The 21,596-nt window shown below is 46.5% G+C and overlaps 1 protein-coding gene across 1 annotated transcript in view; it reads left to right on the plus strand.

Moving 5' to 3' along the window:
• Positions 1-21,596, plus strand: part of LOC108110826 (protein dachsous) — a 66,573-nt gene that overhangs the window by 34,712 nt on the left and 10,265 nt on the right. Inside the window, exons 3-7 of the mRNA XM_017220062.2 lie at positions 13,909-14,581; positions 15,667-16,259; positions 16,811-17,264; positions 18,306-18,808; positions 21,216-21,575. Coding sequence (XP_017075551.2) covers positions 13,909-14,581; positions 15,667-16,259; positions 16,811-17,264; positions 18,306-18,808; positions 21,216-21,575 — 2,583 coding nt within the window. The remainder of the gene's footprint in view (positions 1-13,908; positions 14,582-15,666; positions 16,260-16,810; positions 17,265-18,305; positions 18,809-21,215; positions 21,576-21,596) is intronic.

Below are 21,596 nucleotides of genomic sequence, written 5' to 3' on the forward strand. Positions count from 1 at the left end.
GGGGCAAGGGCCCCAGTCTGGTATGCAAAATAGCTGCAAGGATGCGCCGCGCTCTTGACTTGCGGGCCTCCAAACAAAGACAGTCACCAGAACAAGACCTGGATCTGTATGTAGACCTGAAGGCTGCTGCTATGGGACAGAAACAGAAAACTGGCCAATGCTGCGAATGGGCTGGAAGAAGGGACTGGGACTGACTAAAGGAAGCCGAAGGCTACACAGAACAAAAATGTTAGGATTTCCGCGGTGTTTCTAATATATCTTTCATTCAACATTAGGCAAGACTGAGCTGATGCTATGAGTAATCAAAAACCAAACCTGCCTTAATGTTTCATGCTTTATATCTGAATAGATTGTTATCTTATGCAAGAAAGTGGAAACCAATTGTTGACAGTGCATTGGACTTGGCCCCAACTTCCTTCTGCCCCTTTTATCCCCTGGCTGAGCTCTTTCCTGATCTGTGCTCTTGCTCTTTTTCGTTACCTTTTGCTACTATACATTTTTGTCAACGATTTGTACGCATTGTCTTGGCCTTGATCTGCTTTCCCCTATCCCTGCTTAACCACTTTTCATGGACTCCTCCTTGCAGCTGAGTGAGCATCCGAAAGATTTTTTAGCATAACATTTGATTATCATTGTCAATTGTGTGTATTTATTTGCAGATTTAAGGCGGGTCCCTTTGTGGACCCCTCTCCCCTTCGATTGACAGCACAAATGATTTAGCTGAACTGTCAATCAATTTTCGTTTCAGATCTTTCGGAGATAGATCGAGCTCGCTCAAGTTCGTTGCTTGAGTCTTTTGTTTTGGCTAATTGTTATTTGCTTAAAATACGGAATAAGTCCGAAACGCTTTCCCCAATTAACGATAAGGCATCTGGAAGGGAGGTGGATCGCACACCCCCTTTTCGGAAGGTAGCGCACATTAAGCCACATTCGCGCAAATTAACGCAAAATGCTTATCACAGAAGTCGCGTCTGGAACTGGGAAATACACCCCGGGTACGTCCCCGGGCATCACTCACTTATTGAGCCGCCTAACGAACCACGCGTACTTTTTGAGAGGGCAACACCCCACATAAAAATACCCACCCCCTCTCAGAAAAGCGTCTCCGCTGATGATTTTACGCACCAAGTTTAGAGGAAAGGAAGGGAGCACTCCGGGCACCACACCTTGCCAACTGGTGTTGAAAGCAATTTCAAAAATGATGAGTATGATCGAACGAACAGTTCCCTTGGCAGCAGCCGCTGTTGGCTTTTCGATTTGCTTTCAATATAATTTGGAAGCCCCCTTCGGGTAACCTCTCTCTCATCTTCCGCCTTCCGAGATCCTCGATCCCCATAAATATATGCTGCTCGGACCTTCCTGCCCTTGTCTTGGGCTCCTCAGCCCCAGCTTCAGCCTCAGCCTCAACTTGGCGAAGAAGCCAATAAGCAGTTTTGCTTTATCGCTTATTAAAAATCATTTCGCTCTTCGTATTTTCAGTTTCCAGACTGGCTCCAGTCCCCTTTTCCCCGACCATCTTCCTTTTCCGCATTCCCCTCCCTTTGGCTGGCTTTGTTATTAACTTTGACTCACATGTCGATCACCGCTGATGATTTTGTTCAATTTTAGCGCACATGAGAGCGCCGTCTACGTCTCCATCATCCCCATCATCAGCGTCTGCAGCCTCTCAGCTTCCTACATTCCGAAATGTGTGTATATCCGAGCTGTGATTGCTATCTGACGGAGCAAAAATATTTATTCAGCCCCCAAAAATGTAATGCTGCTGATGCACAGCAAGAAAATGAGGAGTACTTAGCTAAATTTCTGTTTTTAGTTTCCATTGCCTTTGCTAAATTCACAAATTGATCATAATTATTATGTATATATTTTCAACTTGATTTAAACATTAGCCATTATGTTTTTTGTGGTGTAACTTTTTCCGGCTGTCCCTGTGAGTGCCCATCAAGCTTGACGATGCTGCTGATGATGACGTGCCGTTGTCAGAGACTGAAGTTTAAGTCGGACTCTGAGTTGTTCGATCCTGCTGCCCCAAATCGACTTCGCTTTCATTTATGCCTCTGCTGCCCCTGCCGCCTCTTTCTCCTCCTCCCTTTATCGCATGTGTCCGCTATGGCAAATTATGGCAAATACACACCTTATACCTTGTACCTGATGCCCGATTCCCGATGCCCGATGCCCAGGGACTTACCTTCGCATCTGCCACAGTCAGCTCTCGATGCACACGCACCCCACACACAACACACCACACACCAAATTGGAGATACGGCATATAGGTCTCAAGATGGAGACACTCCATGGAGTGGAGATCGCGCAACGGAGTCCGAAAACTTTTAATACTTTTCGTTTCTTCGTCTCCTCCATCGGCCTGGCCTGGCCTGGCCTGGCTTTATTTCTTATTGTTTTCCTGGGCCAGCTCTCTGGCTGGCCGATGATTACAAGATCACTTATCTGGCTTCAATAAACTTCGGCATCGGTTGCTGTTATTATTTTTTAATGTAGTTTTTTAAGTACCATCAAACACTTGAGACTATGAAGCGAGAACTACTCCCCCTTGGCCTGTCTGGTCTCGAAAAATCATCTACAAAAGTTGTTTAGCCCGTCGGTCGATAGCAAGAGGTAATTACCAGCGATCGATTGCTTCTATCCCTTCTTCTTCCTCCGCCCATGTGGGTTTTTATTTTTCTAGGGGGCGGCGGAGCGGGAGATTATCGTAGATCTCGTCGAGCCCAGCCGAGGAATTTCAATTTCGGACCGATTTTTTTGTCTGAACTCTCATCTGCTTTGTGCACCTGCCCTGCAACACTTTCCTTCCGTTTATTGATATCTTTATGGCATCAGTCCCCTTGTCCTCTTACCCCGAGTACCCTACATATACTCCCTATAACTCCGATCTGCCATTCCATTTCGTTGCCCATCAATCGCAAGTACAGTAATTTGGCTCGAGTGCAGCCCGAATGGATTCCCCATTACCACGTAACTCGGGTTTATGGCCACGCATGGCTTCAAGACATTGGAAAAGGGATCGTACACTAAGGGAAAATATCTCGAAGAGCTTGGGAAAATCTATATCTTTATACATTGATCTCTGATCATGGGAAATTCCAAACTTTCAAGTATTTAATATGCTTTCCCAAGATGATGGCCAAAATTCCTTCTTAGAAAGATAAAGTTAATAGTTTCTTTTTTTATGTTTACACTTACATTTATACGCTGATAAATAATGTTTTAATAGTAAAAGTTTTTGTTGATCCTATTTGTACAGTGTGATGTCTATTGTGACGCACTTCAACTCTATAAACATTCCAAGGACTTCTCCTTGGCATCTGTAGTTTTCGTGGCTGCAACTTATTGGCTTAATGCCAGACTTAGGGATTTGCAAGATTCTTCTCCGCTAATAACTAGCAATCTGCGCCCTTGGTTCGATTCGAATCCAGCGAATAGCTCCTTTGTTTGCTCTCTAAGAATAAACCTTCTCCGGGCTTCTATCGATCTTTCTGAGCCGCTGATCTGACCGGCATTCCTTTCGCTCTCCGTGGTGGAACATCTGGCCTTTTGATTTTAATTATATATTGTGACCAGTTCGAGAGTCCGAGAGTCTCGGTCTCGGGCGAAGGAAAAGCTTCATATCGAAATGGGCGTGTCACTAAATAAATTACTTTTCTATACTTGGAGTCGACGCTGTCGAGTTTCCCACATGTGGCACAATCTGTTTTTGTTTCAGGCTTTAGTTTTTGTCTGCAGTGAGTAGTTTGTAGTTTGTAGTTTGTAGCTTGGTTACTTGGCTTCTTTGCCGTTGGAAGCTCGGAAAATTGTTTGCTAAACGCCCTTTCCTGTGCTGCTGCTGTCGCTTTTGGGCTGAAGCTGCTCGTAATTAGCATAAATCACTTCGAAAAAGGCTTCCATTTTGGCTTGACCAAATTTGTTTATAGACTCTGTGGCTCTTTTGGCATTTTGGCATCTCCTGACAGGGGGTGCTGCCTATGGGATCCCCATTGCCCCCTCCTGCCGCCGGGGAAAACAACAGCAAAAACAACACGACATGGTCCAAGTCACGCATCGCTGACCAAAATTGGCCTCCAACTCGAACTCGAAGTCAACTTTTGGGATGGCGAAGGCGATTGGATTGCAGTTTGGTTTCGCTTTGTTTGCTCTTTTCTTTTCGGCCCGAAAGTTGGGCAATAAAGGCCATTTGCATTGCACTTTGAAATGCAGCAAATAGAAAGTACAATTCGTTAATTGAAAGTTTAAGCCAATCGAGGCAAAAAACAAATGGCGAAACAAACGCAGTGTCCACAAATGAATCGAAGCGCCAAGTTGTTCCTTCGATTTCCCGCTTAAATCAACTTTCCCATAATGGTCGTACATTGCAGTTCGGCTTGAAGGTGTCCTGGTTAATTACTCCACGTAATGGTGACCTCACCACTACCCGTTTCCTGGAGTCACTGGATTCCCACATGGTAATTAGTTTGATGCCATTTGGTAACCATCTGTCAAAATCCATTCGAAAGCATCTTCATAACTATTGCGGCCAAAGACTGGTTTGGATTTCCACTCTGGCCGCCTTTTACATTGATCACCCCGGCTATTTCCACTTTTCCATAATCGCAATTACTGTCAATCAGCGAACTTAATTTCGAGTTTTGATTTATTATCTTGGCGGAACTTAGGCTCAGTCACTTAGTTGATATAATCACGGGTGTGGTGACCCCGAATTGCTTATATAAATGATCTTTTTATTAACTGTTAACAACTATTTATTTTAACATGTTCAGTTCATGTTAGTTTTGCAGCTGCTTACTGTTAATTGTGGATATACTTTCCTTCCTATAATCAAAATCTTTTTGTCACAATCTTCGACTGACGCCGCACGTATACTATGGGGCATCTTTATGACTGGAAACTGGGCTCTTTGATTTGGGACTGGTTTAGGGGGTCCACTGCACTCACTTTTCCATTAAGCCCGTGCTCGCTTTTTGCCAATGCGTCGTCGTTGTCCACCACTTTGCTATTTTTTAGTGCTCTCCAGCGGCCTAATTGAAAAAATGGTTTATTAAAATGGCTTAGGGGAAGGGGGCGATGATCTTAACGCACATAATATTTCCGTCATTAGGCCCCGCAACGAGTTTTTCGGGGGCATTGCATAAGCAGCAAAACGCTCCACTGGGAGCGCTCCAGCGTCATTTGTTCCCCAAATTTGTGGGACGTGATGGTGAGGCGGCCGAGTCTGTGGGACTCTGCGCCCAGCAAGGTGATTCTGTCTCGCCTCCCACTCACAGTACTCCCTGTACCCACAGCACTCACAATAAAAAGAAACTCTGGCCGAGACAATTACGATGGGAGAACGGCGTATACCAATTATGAGGCTGCGCTTGTTGGCCATAAATTCGCGTCCGCTTATCATTTTCATAAACAAGTCGCGGCCAAATGGAAGCCGCACTGGAGCCTCGGACTTATGCAATTCTCACTCGAACTCAGTCCGACTGCCCCGGCATTTTCCCGGGGTAATGACAGGTGTTTGTAACTCGTTTGTAGCTAACGGAGCCCCAAAAAAAAATATGACTGGCCCCAGAAACAGAAACCCAGACAGCTAGAGCACAGACAATCGGCATGGCATCGCCTGCACAGAAGAGTGGGCCTCCGCCACTAAAAACTACAAAACTTCGGCTGGCAGGGGGTCGCCAACGCAGCAACAAGCCGATATTTGCATTAATACAAAGCCCAAGCCAATTTATGCCCGCCAGCGTCCGGGGCATCAGTATCAGATACAGCGGCTGCAGTTGGCGATCCTCGGCCCAGTGAAAGTGATCCTCGACAGATGCATCTGCGTCTGCGGTCGCTGCCCAGATATTCTAGGACTACACAGGTCAAAAATCGAAATAATCAATTTTTATGATATTCCATTAACAGGCTAATTGTATATTCAGCAAATATAATATTACTTGCTTTTAGAAAAGTAAAGCTAGCTAGTTAATTATGATTATTAATGCTTACAAAGAAGACATCTATCTGACTTTCTCTCTGTGTAGTCTTGCAATTTCATTACGATGGCAATTTCCATTTGTTTTCTTGTGGTCAAAACACACAGTGGACCTGGACCCAAGTATGATGATGATTTTGATTTCGATTGTGTTTCCGCGTGGAGTTGCGGTTGGGAATCAGAAGATTGTCAGCTCACACAACTTCATCACTTGATGGCGGGAATAAAATTGATATTTGCGGTTGTCTTGTGGCTTGTCTGGCCGATGGAATGTCTGCTGGGGCTCTCGGATCCCTGGAATCGGATCATATGCACAGTGTCCACTCTGGGTTCATTGAACCCATCGAAAAGTTTGAAGTTGGGAAAACTGTGGCTGATTAGCCAGACAACATTTGTCATTGTTAGCGCGTAATTAACTCACGCCCCGAAACTAATCCTCCCCCTCCGATCACCCATTCCGCCCACCGCCCACCGCCCCCAGTACCATAAGCATAAATCACTCTGGAAACCACCGGGAGAAAACGGCACCATTTGGGATGTGGTGCTTGGAGCCTGGAGACTGGCAACTTAATTGCAGAGTTTGCATAATGCATTTAAGTGAAAAAAGAGGAAAACCAAGCTGGCGGTTTGCCTAATGGCGCAAAATATTTCAAATAAACATTGAAAAACACTTCGAGGCGACGGGCCGCGAAGTGAAATTCAATTTGGCCAGACGCCGCGCTCCACCCTGCACCGCCGCACCGCCGCACCACAATCATAATTAATTTCGGCGGTTATCGCTTGGCCTGCTTCCGAGTAATCCACTTCGCAGTCCCAGTCTACGTCTGGCGTTCCAAGTCCCACCTGCTGCCAGGTACCCAAAATCAACAAAATCGATATTTAAAATCGCATAAATCGCGGTGCGGGCCCACACATAGAGAAATAACTGGGTGATTAGGTGGGGTTAAATTACTCATAATGATGTTTAGAAGGAATGGTATCGAAAGAGTACAATGAAAAGGGAACTTCTAAGAGCTCCTTTTCGAGGATGGCTTCAGAGGGTATGGATCTCCCATATCAAAGTGTGTGTATAATATTAGGAAATATACTTTAAATCTAATTCCACGTATGACTCTTTCCTACGAAAGGGATCCTAATGCAGCAACTCAAATGTGTTGCTTAGTTTTTGGCTGTGCAACGCATGCGTTCCACATTCCCGCAATGCACATATGTTCCACACAGTTTACCACCGCCTCGACTTTGGCTGCGACCACTTTGCGATTTGATTTATGCGGCTCTTGGCCCCGCTGGGAAGCGGAGGATCGATCGGCTGTACAGTGGAATGGCCCAGTGGATAGGCGGCTCAGTGGTGCCCGGTGGGGTGTGTGGGTGCGTCTCGCCTCTAACTGGAATTGCTTTAAATTACGCAAATTCAAATTGCACGGGCGAGCGAGCAAAACAAAGCCGCAAACAAAAACAAAAACAAAAACAGAAACAGAAACAGAGACCAAAACGAATCCAATCGAATGCAGTTGGAGTTGAACTTTTGATTAACTTATTGGACACACGGACCACAACAAGTATGCCCGGTACCGTTAGCCGCTCCAAGATCCAAGATCCCAAATCCGCGATCCAGGCACTTGCCATGTACAGAGAGTTGTCCACTTTACGTGCTCGCCGTTCGCATTTATCAAACCGAACTAAGAGTGAAACCGAAGCCCAAACCCAAACTCGCAGACAAGCCGAAAAAGCCAGAGTCGCAGACCAAAAGCCAAGATCGAAAGTGACCAAAGTCGGCGACAACAAAATCAAATCGAATTGCTGCGAGTGCAGCTAAGTGTATAAAAATTGCTGGCTGGGAATAAAATAAATAAAAATGCTGGCTAATTTATTGGTTCGCCATTTTCAGTGGAGTGGAAAATCGCCAATTTCTATACCAGGTGGAGTCTGTTTCCTCTGGCAGAAGGTTATCTTTTTATGCAAATTTGCATGATCAGTTCAAGATCAACTACATAGTATAAAATATAGTCGAAACGGTTTTTTCAAAACAAGAACCATTCGGAGCATAAACAATATAGAGATATTATTTATGGATCCAGAGAGTGTTTCCTCTCCTGCTACATTTCTATGCCTGCCCATTGCACATTTCAATTCTGGGCAAATATTTACACAATCTCAATAAATTTATGCGCTCTTCTTCACATTTTCAATTTGCCGAGGAGGCCTCCTCCGGCTCGCCGCAGAATTTATGCAAAGTCACAGGGAAAAGCGGGGCCCAGAAGACTGTGATTGTTATTGGCCTAGAGAACGAGCGATCAGCGATCGGGAATGGGAATGAAAATCGAGAATCGAAAACTGGGAATCGACTATCCATGTGTGGGCGGACGAAATCGAATTCAAATTCAAATCCAGCGATCGTGGTGGGAGTTTGCTGAGCACGGAACACCGGGTAATGGAGTCAAGTCGCGTCTAGGGCTGGATCATGATTCTTATCGCCTGGCTTTTAGCTAAAGGCCCGATCCGATCTGCAAACTGGGCTTAAAGCCATTCGTTGCTGTTTCTCTTTTTGTGCTCACCACTTTGTGTGTGGCCCAGTTGTGGTGCAGCGCTTTATGGCCATCGACAACTCATTGACAATTTCCTACTTTGGGTGCCACTTTGGGGAAAGTCGCGCAGTTGGCAAATACTTGCCATTAGGCGCTGGCACACAGGATGAAACTAGCTCTTAATAAAAGACTTCGGTAGGCCCTGACACATATTTTCATACACATCATATCATAGTATCAAAAGAAGTCTTTTGTTTCGAACAGGCTTCTGTGATCTCTGTATGTTAGTCACCATGGAATGGTCATCGTAGTGCACTTAATTTTTCCTATACAGGCCAGGAAATGGGGAACACTTTCCTGGAGGTGTGTCCACACGTCTATCAACCACACAAAGTCCTCCGCTTTTCCTCCATTCAAGCGGCGCCAATTAGAATGTTTTATTGCCCGGACTGGACGGCATTTCTTGGGCTCCTCCCAGAGCCAGTAGTTGCCTGTTGACATGCGCATGACTTCCTGTCGCTCTTGATTTCATTCCCTGTGTGGGTGAAGTCGCATCTGGAGAGTGGGGGGTCACAGGGAAAGGGCAACTCATTAACGCTGAGAGGCCAGAATCTTTGGAGCGTGCATCCAACTTAATTAGCTGCAACTGCATCTACCGCCGAAGGAACTGCAGTTTAATGAGGAAGGCATTGACTAGCGCCTCCGATTACTGAGGGAATGAGCACTAAGCGGAGGCAGAATAAAGGACCTCGCGAGGGTTTAGGAAATGCATTCATAAATTAACTTCTTATTCAAGAAATTAAAGAGATTTTGAAATATATTGATTATATTTTAACATTATATTGTATCACAAGGAACACTGAAGTTTGTTTCTGGCAAGCAAAGAGGAACTGATTTTGACTCAAGTTCAGCCTCAGCCGGCAAGCGACGCACATTCCAGCGAACAACGTTAGTGGACTTGTGCAACGATCGATCATCGCAGTCATAGTTGGATTCAGAGTTCAGATCGGAGGATGGGAATTTCGAGAGGGGCAGCGAAGGAGACCCAGGCGGGTGGTGCTGCAGCCAGCTAAATGCAGCTGCGGCAGGAAAATCGGAGAGGCATTTGAAACACAAGAAACGCATTCAGTCCCCCACTCGCCAGTCTTTTCCTAAACATTTTTCTCCTTTTCCCTGACCAGTTGTGTTGTGTTCGCATGTTTTTGGCCATTTGCAGACGCAGCCTCGCAGATCTGCAGTCAAGTCCATGGCCAGCGGGTAAATGTAAATCTCCCCCACTTCTGCACCACCCTGCACTCTGCACCACGCATCTATTGGTATATTGATTTATCAATAGACGCTGTTTTCTCGCAGCGGCGAAAGCAAAAGTTGAGCCCGAGTCCGACTTCGACTCAAAGGTTGAACCGTAAACGTAACCGTAAGGGGGGCGTGGCTCGGGGTAATGGGCTTCGGCTAAGAAGACAGCTGCAGCCAAGTGCCAGCAAACATAAATCAAATGAAGGAAGAAATGTACAAGATAAATTTTTAAGCACACTTATTTAACACCTAACAACCTTGTTAGATGCATTTTGATGATGCCCCAGCACCACTGCACCACTCAGAGACAAGGTGGAGCACAGTTCTGGCAGAAAACCACGAAAAGAAGGATCACACTTGGAAAAAACGTTAACTACCATCTTTTCTGTTAACAGAAAACTATTAAAATTTAAGTTTGAACATATCATTAAGCTCTTACCTTAATCCAAAATTGAGTTTAAATATTATTACAGAGTAGATCTCAATACTGATTTCTCTCTGTGTTGGAAAAACATTACAGCGTAGAGAACGCAGCGGAGAACAAGTCAGAAATCTATACCGGAAAATTAAAAATTCCTAATAACACGACAAGCGGCACAGCGGTGGTGCAGTGGTGGTGCAGTGGTGCTGCAGCGGTGCAACAACTGTTAGAATTGCTTTTTGGTGTTTGACGATGCACAGCGACAACAGAGAGAGAGAGCCGCAAGAACAGGGGAAAGACAGCCTCAGCCACAGAAAAGTAAACAGAAATAGATCGTTCCCACCTTTCGCTGCGCCACCGCCACGCCCTGCGCCCCTTCGCTGCACCACTTTCCCGGTGGTGCGGCCCCATCACATCTGCTCACATATAAATCTTCAGCTCTTCGAGCGCAAGCGCGCATCTTTTAGGAGAGCGAAAAATAATTTATAAAAATTGCAATAAATATTGAGGGGCCCTGATAAGGCGTCAACATAAATCAGCTGCCATGTTGGAGACCCGCGAAAAGCTCGGGGAGTTCGGGGAGGTGCGAAGCCCGTGACTAATCAAGGCAAAAGTGTGAAATCTTCACACGCCGCAGAGGATTCTCCAGGTGCGCAGAGGAGACTTTATTACCGGGCCCTCAGCGGTCTAAATGTCTTTATAACTAATTCGATTGCTGGTCAATCACCTGTGGATAAAACCGCAGAGGAGTAGGGAAGGTACACTGTAACAGAAGTATGTGTAAGTCAGGCGGCAAAAGTCTCATTTTTATCTCAGTGTGTGGTGAGTAATCTGCTTGAAGACCGCAGACATTTCACGCTTTCTGCTTAAGCCAAAGATGGAATGGAACATTGAAACCTCGGCGACGACACCCACATGGCCAACACTTTCTTCACCCCAATATTGGATTTCACAGCGACTTGGCACTGGAGATGGCAGTGGATTGACGACGATTGAGTCGTGTGTTAAGAGGGGCCGCCGAAAAGTACTCAAACTAAGTCGCCTAAGAAAAATAAAGTCCGACCCGACACTTGTGAGCACGTAGCCATTTCTCATCAGCCACATTTCGTATTGGCCGTTGCGGCGGGGCCAGCTAAATCATCCACATCTGCCGGAAATTGCATAAGAAATATGCAAGCTGCCGCACGCTGCGATTCGCGAAGTGAGTCCCTGTCTGAGAGGCCCAGAGTTCCACAGCCTCAGAGGTTCCTGCTCCGGGGATGTCTTATCAAAACTGTTCGCTGGCCTCGGATTCAGAGACTTCGAGCTTGAGTCTTTGCCACTCACTCCACTCGTTTCGGTGATAATCCGCACCAGAGACACGACCGACATTTGGCCAACTTCTATTAGCCAGAACTGTGGTGTGACTTAACTCTGTTGCCTTAGCTTCGCCATTACCACTGTGAGAAAACCTAATGCCCACATTGAAGAAGGTCCTAGCGCAGGGCTTTGGCGAACCAGGGAGTTAATATTGAAAGATATATGAAGAACCCATTTTCTCTCAGTGCAGAGCTGTTAATCAAACTGCAACCACGAACATCCGCATGGATGCTGAAGAACGTTCTTCTGCAGCAATCATCTTCATCCTTTTGTTGTTAACTGCTTTGGTTTGAGCCAACTCCCCGTCCCCGACACCTCTCTCTTTCACTTTATCGCCATCTCCCTTGCTCTGTCTCGGGCCGTTTTGGTTTTTGTACGTTAAATAAGGTAATTGAATGAAATTACTTTTGACAGCTTATTTGCATACATCAACAGCAGCCGAAAGCAGAAGCTCGGACTTTTCGAGTCAGAGTCGCAGTCCCAGTCGTACTCGGAGCTGGAGTTGGAGGCCTTGTTAGGCCATAATTGGCCATTGAATGCCGCCGCTGCTGCCCCTTTTTAGCATCCCCACCTGCAGGAAAGTGTGAGAAATGCGTGCTGACAAAGATGAATAACTCTCGACTTCCTCACTCCTCACATTTGGAAACGAACTTGAACTGTTTGCCTTTTTATATTTTTGGCTGCCTGAAAGATGTCACTTGGCTGTGGCTTTGGCTTTGGGGCTTCACTGCCTTCGATTTGATTTGCCTTTCACTACTGCCTGTTTCTGGTGTTGACATAACCGCAACCCGTTGGCAGCTGCCTTATGGGCGCTATTCAGCTTATCAGAGCAAAGGCTCACTGAAAATAACGCAAAGTAGGAGGAGGTTCTTGAAAGTGGAAGAAGAAGTAATATATATGAATTTTCTCCAAGTGCAGATCCTTTGCCTGTCTTATTCCAAGCCCACGATCCCTGAATCCTCTTCGATTCGTGTGGGCGTGCATTTATTTAACACTGGACCCTTGCCGCCTCCCCTTCCAGATCCTCGCATCCCGCGCTCCGAATACAGTTGCACACAGAACTTCCATGTTGTTGACAGATAAAATTGCCAATCTCTGGGCTGACGACGTCCCATCCCATGTCCCATCGCAGAACTGGGACTGCCCCCGTCCATTCGCCTGGCGACAATTTCACCGGCCGGGTTAAACGGGTTTAAGCTGCTACCCAACTAAGCTTAATGAAAGTCTTTAGTCGAAGCAACAATCTAAGCAGATCTTCGCCTGGTTTCAGTTCAGGTCCCACTGCCCAGCACCCAGTACCCAGTACCCGGTACTCCAGACTTACAAAAAGTGTAATTAGCACTGAAATTCAACGAGAGGAGCCCAGCAACTGGGTGCTGGGATCCCGGACACGATTCGCTTTAAATGCATATCAGTCTGGACTCTAAACTGACGGCCTGGGGAAGGGCTTCAAGTACACAAAGAAAAAAGGTTTACAGCTTGGAGTTTAACAAATAAGAATGGTCTAGAAAAGCCGAAACTTTTAATGAAATGAATATATAAATAAATAATTACCAAACTCTTTTGTTTAACAAATCATATTAGGTTGGAATTTTCATAGAAGTCTGTCATTTTGGTATCACAGTGTGACAACTCCTCAGACTTGGCCAGAAGGGGGAAACAAAGCGGTCTCCTTGGCCTCCTGCGCCTCCCATTTAAAGTGAAATAATGACAGTTTTAATTGCCAGTTTCTTGGCTTGTTCGTTGGCGTCAAAATGCAATCGATGCCTGACCCGCTGGTTGGCTACTTATAAGACAACTTCCAGCCATGCCAGCTCTATCCCCTTTCCCAGTTTGTTTCCTTTGGCTCAGAAGAGACAGCCAACAAAATGCAAATGTCGATTACGCAAAATGCCAACTAATTGGGTGCCATTAAGCGGGGTCATTGCTCCCATTTTCCGCCAAACTGCAACCTTTCTGCCAGTGATTCACCCCGGGTCTTGGGCTCAAATTTAAGTTGACAGCCGCCTGATACGACGTCTCGGGGGCGGAGGGCCTCCAACTCGATCCCGAGCATAACAAATTGCCAAATTAAGCCCTGAACAGCGTCCGGAGATAAGCCCCGGAACGGAAGCCCAAAAACCAACGGCAGCCGCTGCCCGTAAATCAAATTAAAATTTTGACAACTTCATTTGTACCTGTTGGAATATGCAATCTCCAAGACAGAACTATGCTGCCAATTTCTTTGGCTTGAAAATACTTAACTAAAGGCCTATCATTACCAGCTTTTATATAAAAAATATCTCTTTTTCAATCAGGGTACTAATTTAATTTTATATTCCATTTTTCAGGTTTCTGCCAGTGATCCGGACTGTGGAGTTAATGCCATGGTGAACTACACCCTGGGCGAAGGCTTCAAGCACCTCACCGAGTTCGAAGTGCGCTCCGCCTCTGGAGAGATCTGCATTGCTGGTGAACTAGACTTCGAAAGGAGGAGCAGCTACGAATTTCCCGTATTGGCCACCGACCGCGGGGGCCTAAGCACCACGGCCATGATCAAAATGCAGCTAACGGATGTGAATGACAACCGTCCCGTTTTCTATCCCAGGGAATACAATGTGTCGCTACGGGAATCCTCGAGTGCCCCATCTATAGCCTCGAGTACCCCGATTGTCGCCGTTGTAGCCACAGATCCGGATTCTGGACTCTTTGGCCAGGTTTCGTACCGGATTGTGGCCGGAAATGAGGCGGGAATCTTCCGAATCGACCGATCCTCGGGTGAGATCTTCGTGGCCCGTCCGGATATGCTATCCGTTCGAACACAGCCTATGCACATGCTGAACATCTCGGCCACCGATGGCGGTAATCTAAGGAGCGGTGCTGATGCCATGGTCTTCCTGAGCATCATTGATGCCATGCAGCGACCTCCAATCTTTGAGAAGGCCAGATACAATTACTATGTGAAGGAGGACATTCCGAGGGGCACGGTCGTGGGCTCCGTGATAGCTACGAGCGGAGACACTGGTAAGTAATCCTTGAAATTCTATAATTTTTGGGTAGCTCATTCATTAGTTCAGTGATCTGGAAACCAAAATATGCGCATATTACGGACTCACGGGGCAAAGTCGGGCTACGAGCCTGAATGTATAGAATGGAAGGAGAGATGAACAAAAATAAAACTTCTAAAAGAGAAATATACAACAAAAAATGCAACTTCTGTTAATACTCTAACATTGTCTTCAAACTGGCAAATAAACTATTCAACTATTACATACGCTACTTAAGAGACTTATTTAGCTATTATGCAATATTAATCAGAGGGCCTTTAAAAATGGTCTAAAAATGAAAACACTCTTTCAATGAGCACAAAAGCTTCACCAAACTCTCACAACTCGTCCATTTTGAGTTAAAGCCATTTCGGGCCTTTTTAGTGAAGCAACAAAGGCAAAGCAAAACACTTCAAACGCAAATTTCGGCAGAAATCTGCACCCATCAACGACGTCCTCGTCATCGAGTTGAGCTGAACTCTGAGCATGATACAAGGGGCTCGTTTTCAATGCCAGTTCCCGACTCCAGACTCCAGACTACAGACCGCAGTAACAAAGTCGAAGTCCAAGTCGCAGTGAACGATCCACGATCAACGCTGGCTATGCAAAATGATTTTGCGGTTTAATTTGCTGCTTTCGCTGTGCACTTCCTTCCATGCCCCATGTGCTTTGAATGTGCTGCCCCATCTCCGTCCCCGTCCACTTCTACCTGCCTCATGTGTCAATCGGTGACGAGAGCTCCTTCTCCTGCCCGATTCTATTGTTCCTGCAACTCATTGTTGAGGCCTTTGAATGGCTTTTAATGAGCAGCGGCGGCTCCTAATTTCGAATTTCGGAGTTCCTTCAACTCCACTCCACAGCCGAAGGAGAAGAATGTGTTGGAAATAATTGCACTCCTCGTCCATTCATTGGGAGCACTAACCTGAATTCCGCGCTTGAACTTTTCGGTATATCAAGGGAAATTCCAGGGAATCAAAAGAAGCATTATAGATAATTAATATAAAAAAAATTATTTCAATAAGTCAACGGCTAATATAACACTGTGTACTTTTCACTTTACAGCCCAACGCAGCCCAGTGAGGTACTCGATATACTCTGGCGATCCCGATGGCTACTTCACCATAGAAGCCAGCTCAGGAAACATACGCATTGCCAAGCCCTTGGATCATGAGGCGAAGGCCCAGGTATTGCTGAATATCCAAGCCACTTTGGGAGAGCCTCCCGTTTACGGACACACCCAAGTCAACATCGAAGTGGAGGATGTCAACGATAATGCTCCGGAATTCGAAGCCAGCGTTGTTCGGATCTCCGTACCGGAAAATGCCGAGTTGGGAGCTCCACTTTACGCTGCCCATGCCCACGACAAAGACTCGGGAAGCAGTGGTCAAGTCAGCTACAGCCTGGCCAGAGATTCTGGCAAAAGACTATTCGCTATCGATGCGAGATCTGGCCATTTGGTGTTATCCCAACACTTGGACTACGAGACCTCGCAACGCCACTCCCTCATTGTAACTGCCACCGATGGGGGAGTTCCAAGCCTTTCAACAAATCTAACCATCTTGGTAGATGTTCAGGATGTGAACGATAATCCTCCGGTTTTCGAAAGGGATGAGTACTCCGTGAACGTATCCGAATCACGGTCCATAAACACACAGGTAATTATAATAAATATTAGTTTTTCCTCGTTAAATAGTGTTGCGAAAGTTCTTCTTCTGTTGGCCAGGATTCATTTCCATTGAAATGGCTTCTGCTAAGGATGTTTTATTGAAAAATAAATCTGTGTAATGCAAGCTAAATGGGCCACATAAATTTGATTAACAGCCTCTAAAAGTCACGCTTTTGTCAGGCGGCCGTCATATCGCGTTGAAAATATCTCAACACCCAGGAGGAGCTCCTACCGACTGAAGATATTGGGCAAAGTCTTTGGCTCCCAAGTGGCAGCCACTCCACTGATTCCACTCCTGTGCTCCCTTCAGCTCGTCAGCTCTTCAGCTCGTTCGGTTCGGTTCGGTTCTTTGGCCTGAACTAGTTTTGATCATAAAATCACTTCATATCTTTGCCATCGGAAACGAGTTCTCCAGAGGTTTGCCAGATACACAAACACCGCCTGATTCTCGTTGTGCTTGGTCCCAAATGATTGATGCATTCCCCGTTTGGTATTCCGTGCTCTAACTTTTGTTTTTGGCTCTCTGCTTCTCTATTACAGATTATTCAGGTTAATGCCAGCGATCTGGACACGGGAAACAATGCCAGGATCACTTATAGGATTGTGGATGCCGGAGTGGACAATGTCACGAGCTCCATTAGCAGCTCGGACGTGGCCCAGCATTTTGGCATATTCCCCAACTCGGGATGGATATACCTAAGGGCTCCTTTGGATCGGGAGTCCAGGGATCGGTATCAACTGACGGTTTTGGCCACTGACAACGGCACTCCTGCTGCTCATGCCAAGACGCGAGTCATAGTTCGAGTCCTCGACGCCAACGACAATGATCCCAAGTTCAGGAAATCAAAATACGAGTTCGTCATAGAGGAGAATCTGAGGAGAGGCTCCGTTGTGGGAGTGGTGACTGCCAGTGATCTGGACTTGGGTGAGAATGCAGCCATAAGATACAGCCTGCTGCCGGCAAACTCCAGCTTCCAGGTGCATCCCGTCACAGGTGAGTCAAGCTTCCTTTTGGCCATAAATTAAGGCCACTCTAACAGCGAACAACTCACTCAACGCGGCTCCGGTGGCGGTGGCAACTGTCAAGCCACCAGCCATGACCCACGGTCATTCATTACTGCTCCTCAAAGCTTCAAAGGAGATCCAGCTTACATTGCTTACACAGTGAAAAACTAAAGTTCTAAGACTACTTTCTTTCATAGCGATTTATATTTACCCAAAGTCATTATAGCAATAGACCAGTGTGTTCCTAAAACCACTCTTTTATAACACTTCAATTTAAGAATTATGTAAGAATAAGAAATTTAAAGGTTTAAAATAATGTGAAAGCTATTCCGGGGAAGTTTGTGCCGGTGCATCCCCTTCTTTGCCACTGGCCCATAGATCAAGCGCATGGCAAACCTGTTCCTGCCAAGCGATAAAATGCGATCGCCGAGATACCCGAGATCTCGACTGGGTCTCAAACTCTGTGCCCGATGCCGATGCCGATGCCGATGCCGATGCCTGACCATTAGTGTTCGGGCAACAACAGTTTTAACGCTGTCAGCTCATCCGTCAATGGAATATCATTGGCCTGACATCCAGCCACTGTCCGTGTCCAAGTTCGCCTCGCATCCATGTGCGTGTCCGCTGGAGGCGAGCGGTACTCGTATTCTTGGAGGGGACACCTCTCCGTCTCGTCTCATTTAAATTAAATATGGAAATCTCGTGCAGCTAATCCTGGCAAACAGGTTCCGCTCCGCTCGCACTCTCATGACATGAATTTCTTTCGGGGGCATTAATCATCGACGACCCAGTTAGGCGGCAACAATGAACCCAGTCCCCTCTGTTGGCCATTATGTGGCAAAAGTAGTCCTCTGTACAAAATAGTTTATGAAAATGATAGTATTGGGAGTAAGATTACAAAACCCTAAAACCAGAATAAAACTATTTGGAAACTAAAAAAGAGGATAAGGTGTAAAATTTAAGAAAACATTACTAAAATCTAAATAACTGCAAACCCATAAATATTTCATCATTTAATTTTCTTTTTAAGGTGAAATATCCACCCGTGAACCCCTTGACCGAGAGCTCCGCGAGCTCTACGACCTAGTAGTGGAGGCCCGTGATCAGGGAACCCCGGTAAGAAGCGCCCGCGTTCCAGTGCGCGTCCACGTTAGCGATGTGAACGATAATGCCCCCGAAATCGCCGATCCGCAAGAGGATGTGGTCAGCGTGAGAGAAGAACAACCACCGGGAACTGAAGTGGTGCGGATTCGAGCCATCGATCGGGACCACGGGCAGAATGCCTCCATCACCTATTCTATTGTGAAGGGTCGGGACTCCGATGGCCACGGACTGTTTAGCATCGATCCCAGTAGCGGAGTGATTCGAACCCGGGTAGTCTTGGATCACGAGGAGAGGAGCATCTATCGGCTGGGAGTGGCTGCCTCCGATGGCGGAAGTCCTCCAAGGGAAACGGTGCGGATGCTGCGCGTCGAGGTCTTGGACCTGAACGACAACCGCCCAACATTCACCAGCTCCAGCCTGGTCTTCAGGGTGAGTGCGAGATTTATGCGAGGGTCACTTCGGGATGGGATGGGATGGAATGAAGATGGGGCCACAAAGTTGGTTTCCTGGAAAACTTTTGTCTATTTGACGCTTCTAGTTTTACACGACCGTTTTCCCTGCGATCGTGAGCAGCGCGTTTGTCGCCTTTTCCAGTTTTCTGGCTTTTAGCCAAGAGCCTTTGCCTTGCCGCCTTTGTTGCGACGGATGATTTGTAGTCGCAGCCATAGCCTAACGTGACAATGGCCGAGAACACGACTCTGCCCGACCGAATCCCTTCCTGGTCACCTCCGCCTGCTGATGCCGCCCCTTTAAAGAGCTCGGAAGCAGATGTCACAGAGTGCCTCAGACGTGGGAAGTATCGCGTTTTGCATTTAAGGCCCTAAGACCCCAACATACACTGAGCAAACAGGAACTTCTTGGTAACTAACTGTCGAAAAGTGCTTAAAACTAAGAGTTCTTAACCAACAGATCCAGAGTTCTTAACCAGATCCAAATCCAGAAGAAATACCGAAGAAGTGCACGAGACTACATTTACACTTTCGTTTTTGGCAGTGTACTGTATCTTCATCCTCCTCCATTGTCGGCGTTTTCATTGCGCACGCGTAATTGTCACTACGCTCTGTGACACGTCGCCTTCCCTTCTCAGCCTCCTCCCCCAGAAGGGGAGATCTCGAGCAGGCCTATTAAGTGCGATTCGCGACGTCAGTTGAGAGATCAGAGAACAGGAGGATGGAGGAGCCGCCTCGTGCCTCGAGGAACTCGCCTGCTTAGATTTCGGCATGCCGCTCTGCTCCTTTTCCCTTCCTTGGCTTGGCTTGGGAACCCTTTAACATTTTTATCACGTTCGATTCGCACATGTTTTGCATACTCTCCACTCCCAAGTACCTGGTTCTCCGGCCTCCCCGGATCCCAGGTTTTCCTCGGATTCGGACTGAAACCTGGCTTCAGCCGCTGATGGCTGCGACGCTTTGACATGCATTTAATTGCCTCTCGCAGCGCAAGGCAGTCTGTCAAGGAGGAGGGGTATTCCTTACCCAGAACAAAACTGGTGGATCTCAGGTCGGGACCTTGTGCGTCCCTTAAATCCGTTTCGGCCACAATTAAAATTGACACATTTCGTTGCATTTCGGTCGGCCTTTTGCCATCGCTTTGATACCGCGCCGCGTTTTCCTTTCGGCTTTTGTTCTTTTGCGTTGGCGTTGAACTAACAGCGATGCACTCCGCCGTAAAGTCGCAGTCATCGTCGTCGGCTGATGCCAATTACTCAGCGACGGATTGCCGCAAATAAATCCGATGTAATTAAGCAATTCCCCCACCAGCAGGGTCCTTTCCTTCAACCCCCGGGGCTTTTATTCCCTTTTTTCGTCGTTCCTGGTAGGCCCTGCCATAAAAGTCCAGAACAAATCATTCGCCATTTTTGCGGCTGGGCTCTGTGAATAATTTGGCCAAAGTCGAAATGAAAAAACCACAGCCTCCAGTAGTCGTTAGTTGACCCTCCACTTGAAAAACGATAAACTTTACTAAAAATATATTATATAATATTCGGTTTAAGTTAAAATAAACATTTTAATGCCTTTGACTTATTATTATTAATTCAATTCTTTCTACTTATAATAATGTGCTCTTCCCAGAGAAGAGAAGGGAGTCGAAGTTTGTTTTTCTGAGTGTACTGCTTCTGACGGCCCCCTCAGTCCCACCCCTTTCAGGCAGCCAACTGCGTAATCTTGGCGGGGCATAAATCTCGTGACTGTCATTTTTGTGTCTCCATTTTGGCGACCCAAACAATATTTGCAATGTTTTTATTTTATGAAAAGAGATACCCTCTGCCGGAGAGAACCTTTTTTGTTTCGTTCCGTTTTTTTTTGTTTTTGTTTTTGACGGTCGGTGGGACCCTTTGGAACGGTTTTTGCGGTTTTGCATATTAAATTCTTGTGCGGAGTTTCTTCGGTCTTCGGAGATTCTTCCTCCCCTCTTCCAAACCCCCCAAACCCGCTGCTCATATGGCTAAGAACATTTTTCTGCAGTGATTTTCGGGGCCGACAACTTGGTCGGAATGCATAATTTCTTTTTAATGCCATTGGTCGGCGACTCGAGACCTGGGACCAGAGACTGGACAGGCTTCCTCTCCAGATTCTGGTTCCTCTGCTCTGCGCCTCTCTTCTTTGGGAAGGGGGAATGAAATTTTTAAATGTTTGCTGCCTTCGTAATCTTGAAGTATGAATTATTGCTTTAAGATTGGATTTTCAACACTGTTGTTGAGATTAAGATACGCGTCGAACAACACCCAGGTCCAAGTAGAGCGACCCAAGAAGTCAGCATCCTCCTCTTTTCGACCGCCCCTCCCATATTCCTCTTAATAAGCCAAGAAAGTAATCTATAATTGGTATTTGCGCAGGTACGCGAGGATGCCGTCGTTGGCCATGTGGTCGGCTCCATCAGCCCCAGTGAGCGTCCGTCGGATGTGATCAGAAATAGTGTGGAGGAGTCCTTCGAGGATCTCCGCGTCACCTACACTCTGAATCCCCTGACCAAGGATCTAATTGAGTCCGCCTTCGACATCGACATTCATTCAGGAAATCTCGTCGTGGCTCGTCTCTTGGACAGAGAGGTTCAGTCTGAATTCAGATTGGAAATTCGGGCTCTGGACACCACCGCCAGTAATAACCCGCAGAGCAGCGCCATCACAGTGAAAATAGAAGTGGCCGATGTCAATGATAATGCCCCCGAATGGCCCCAGGATCCTGTGGATCTTCAGGTAATTACAGCTAACTGTTTA

The sequence above is a fragment of the Drosophila eugracilis genome, unplaced genomic scaffold (assembly GCF_018153835.1).
Source record: "Drosophila eugracilis isolate 14026-0451.02 unplaced genomic scaffold, ASM1815383v1 contig_2152, whole genome shotgun sequence".
NCBI lineage: Eukaryota > Metazoa > Arthropoda > Insecta > Diptera > Drosophilidae > Drosophila > Drosophila eugracilis.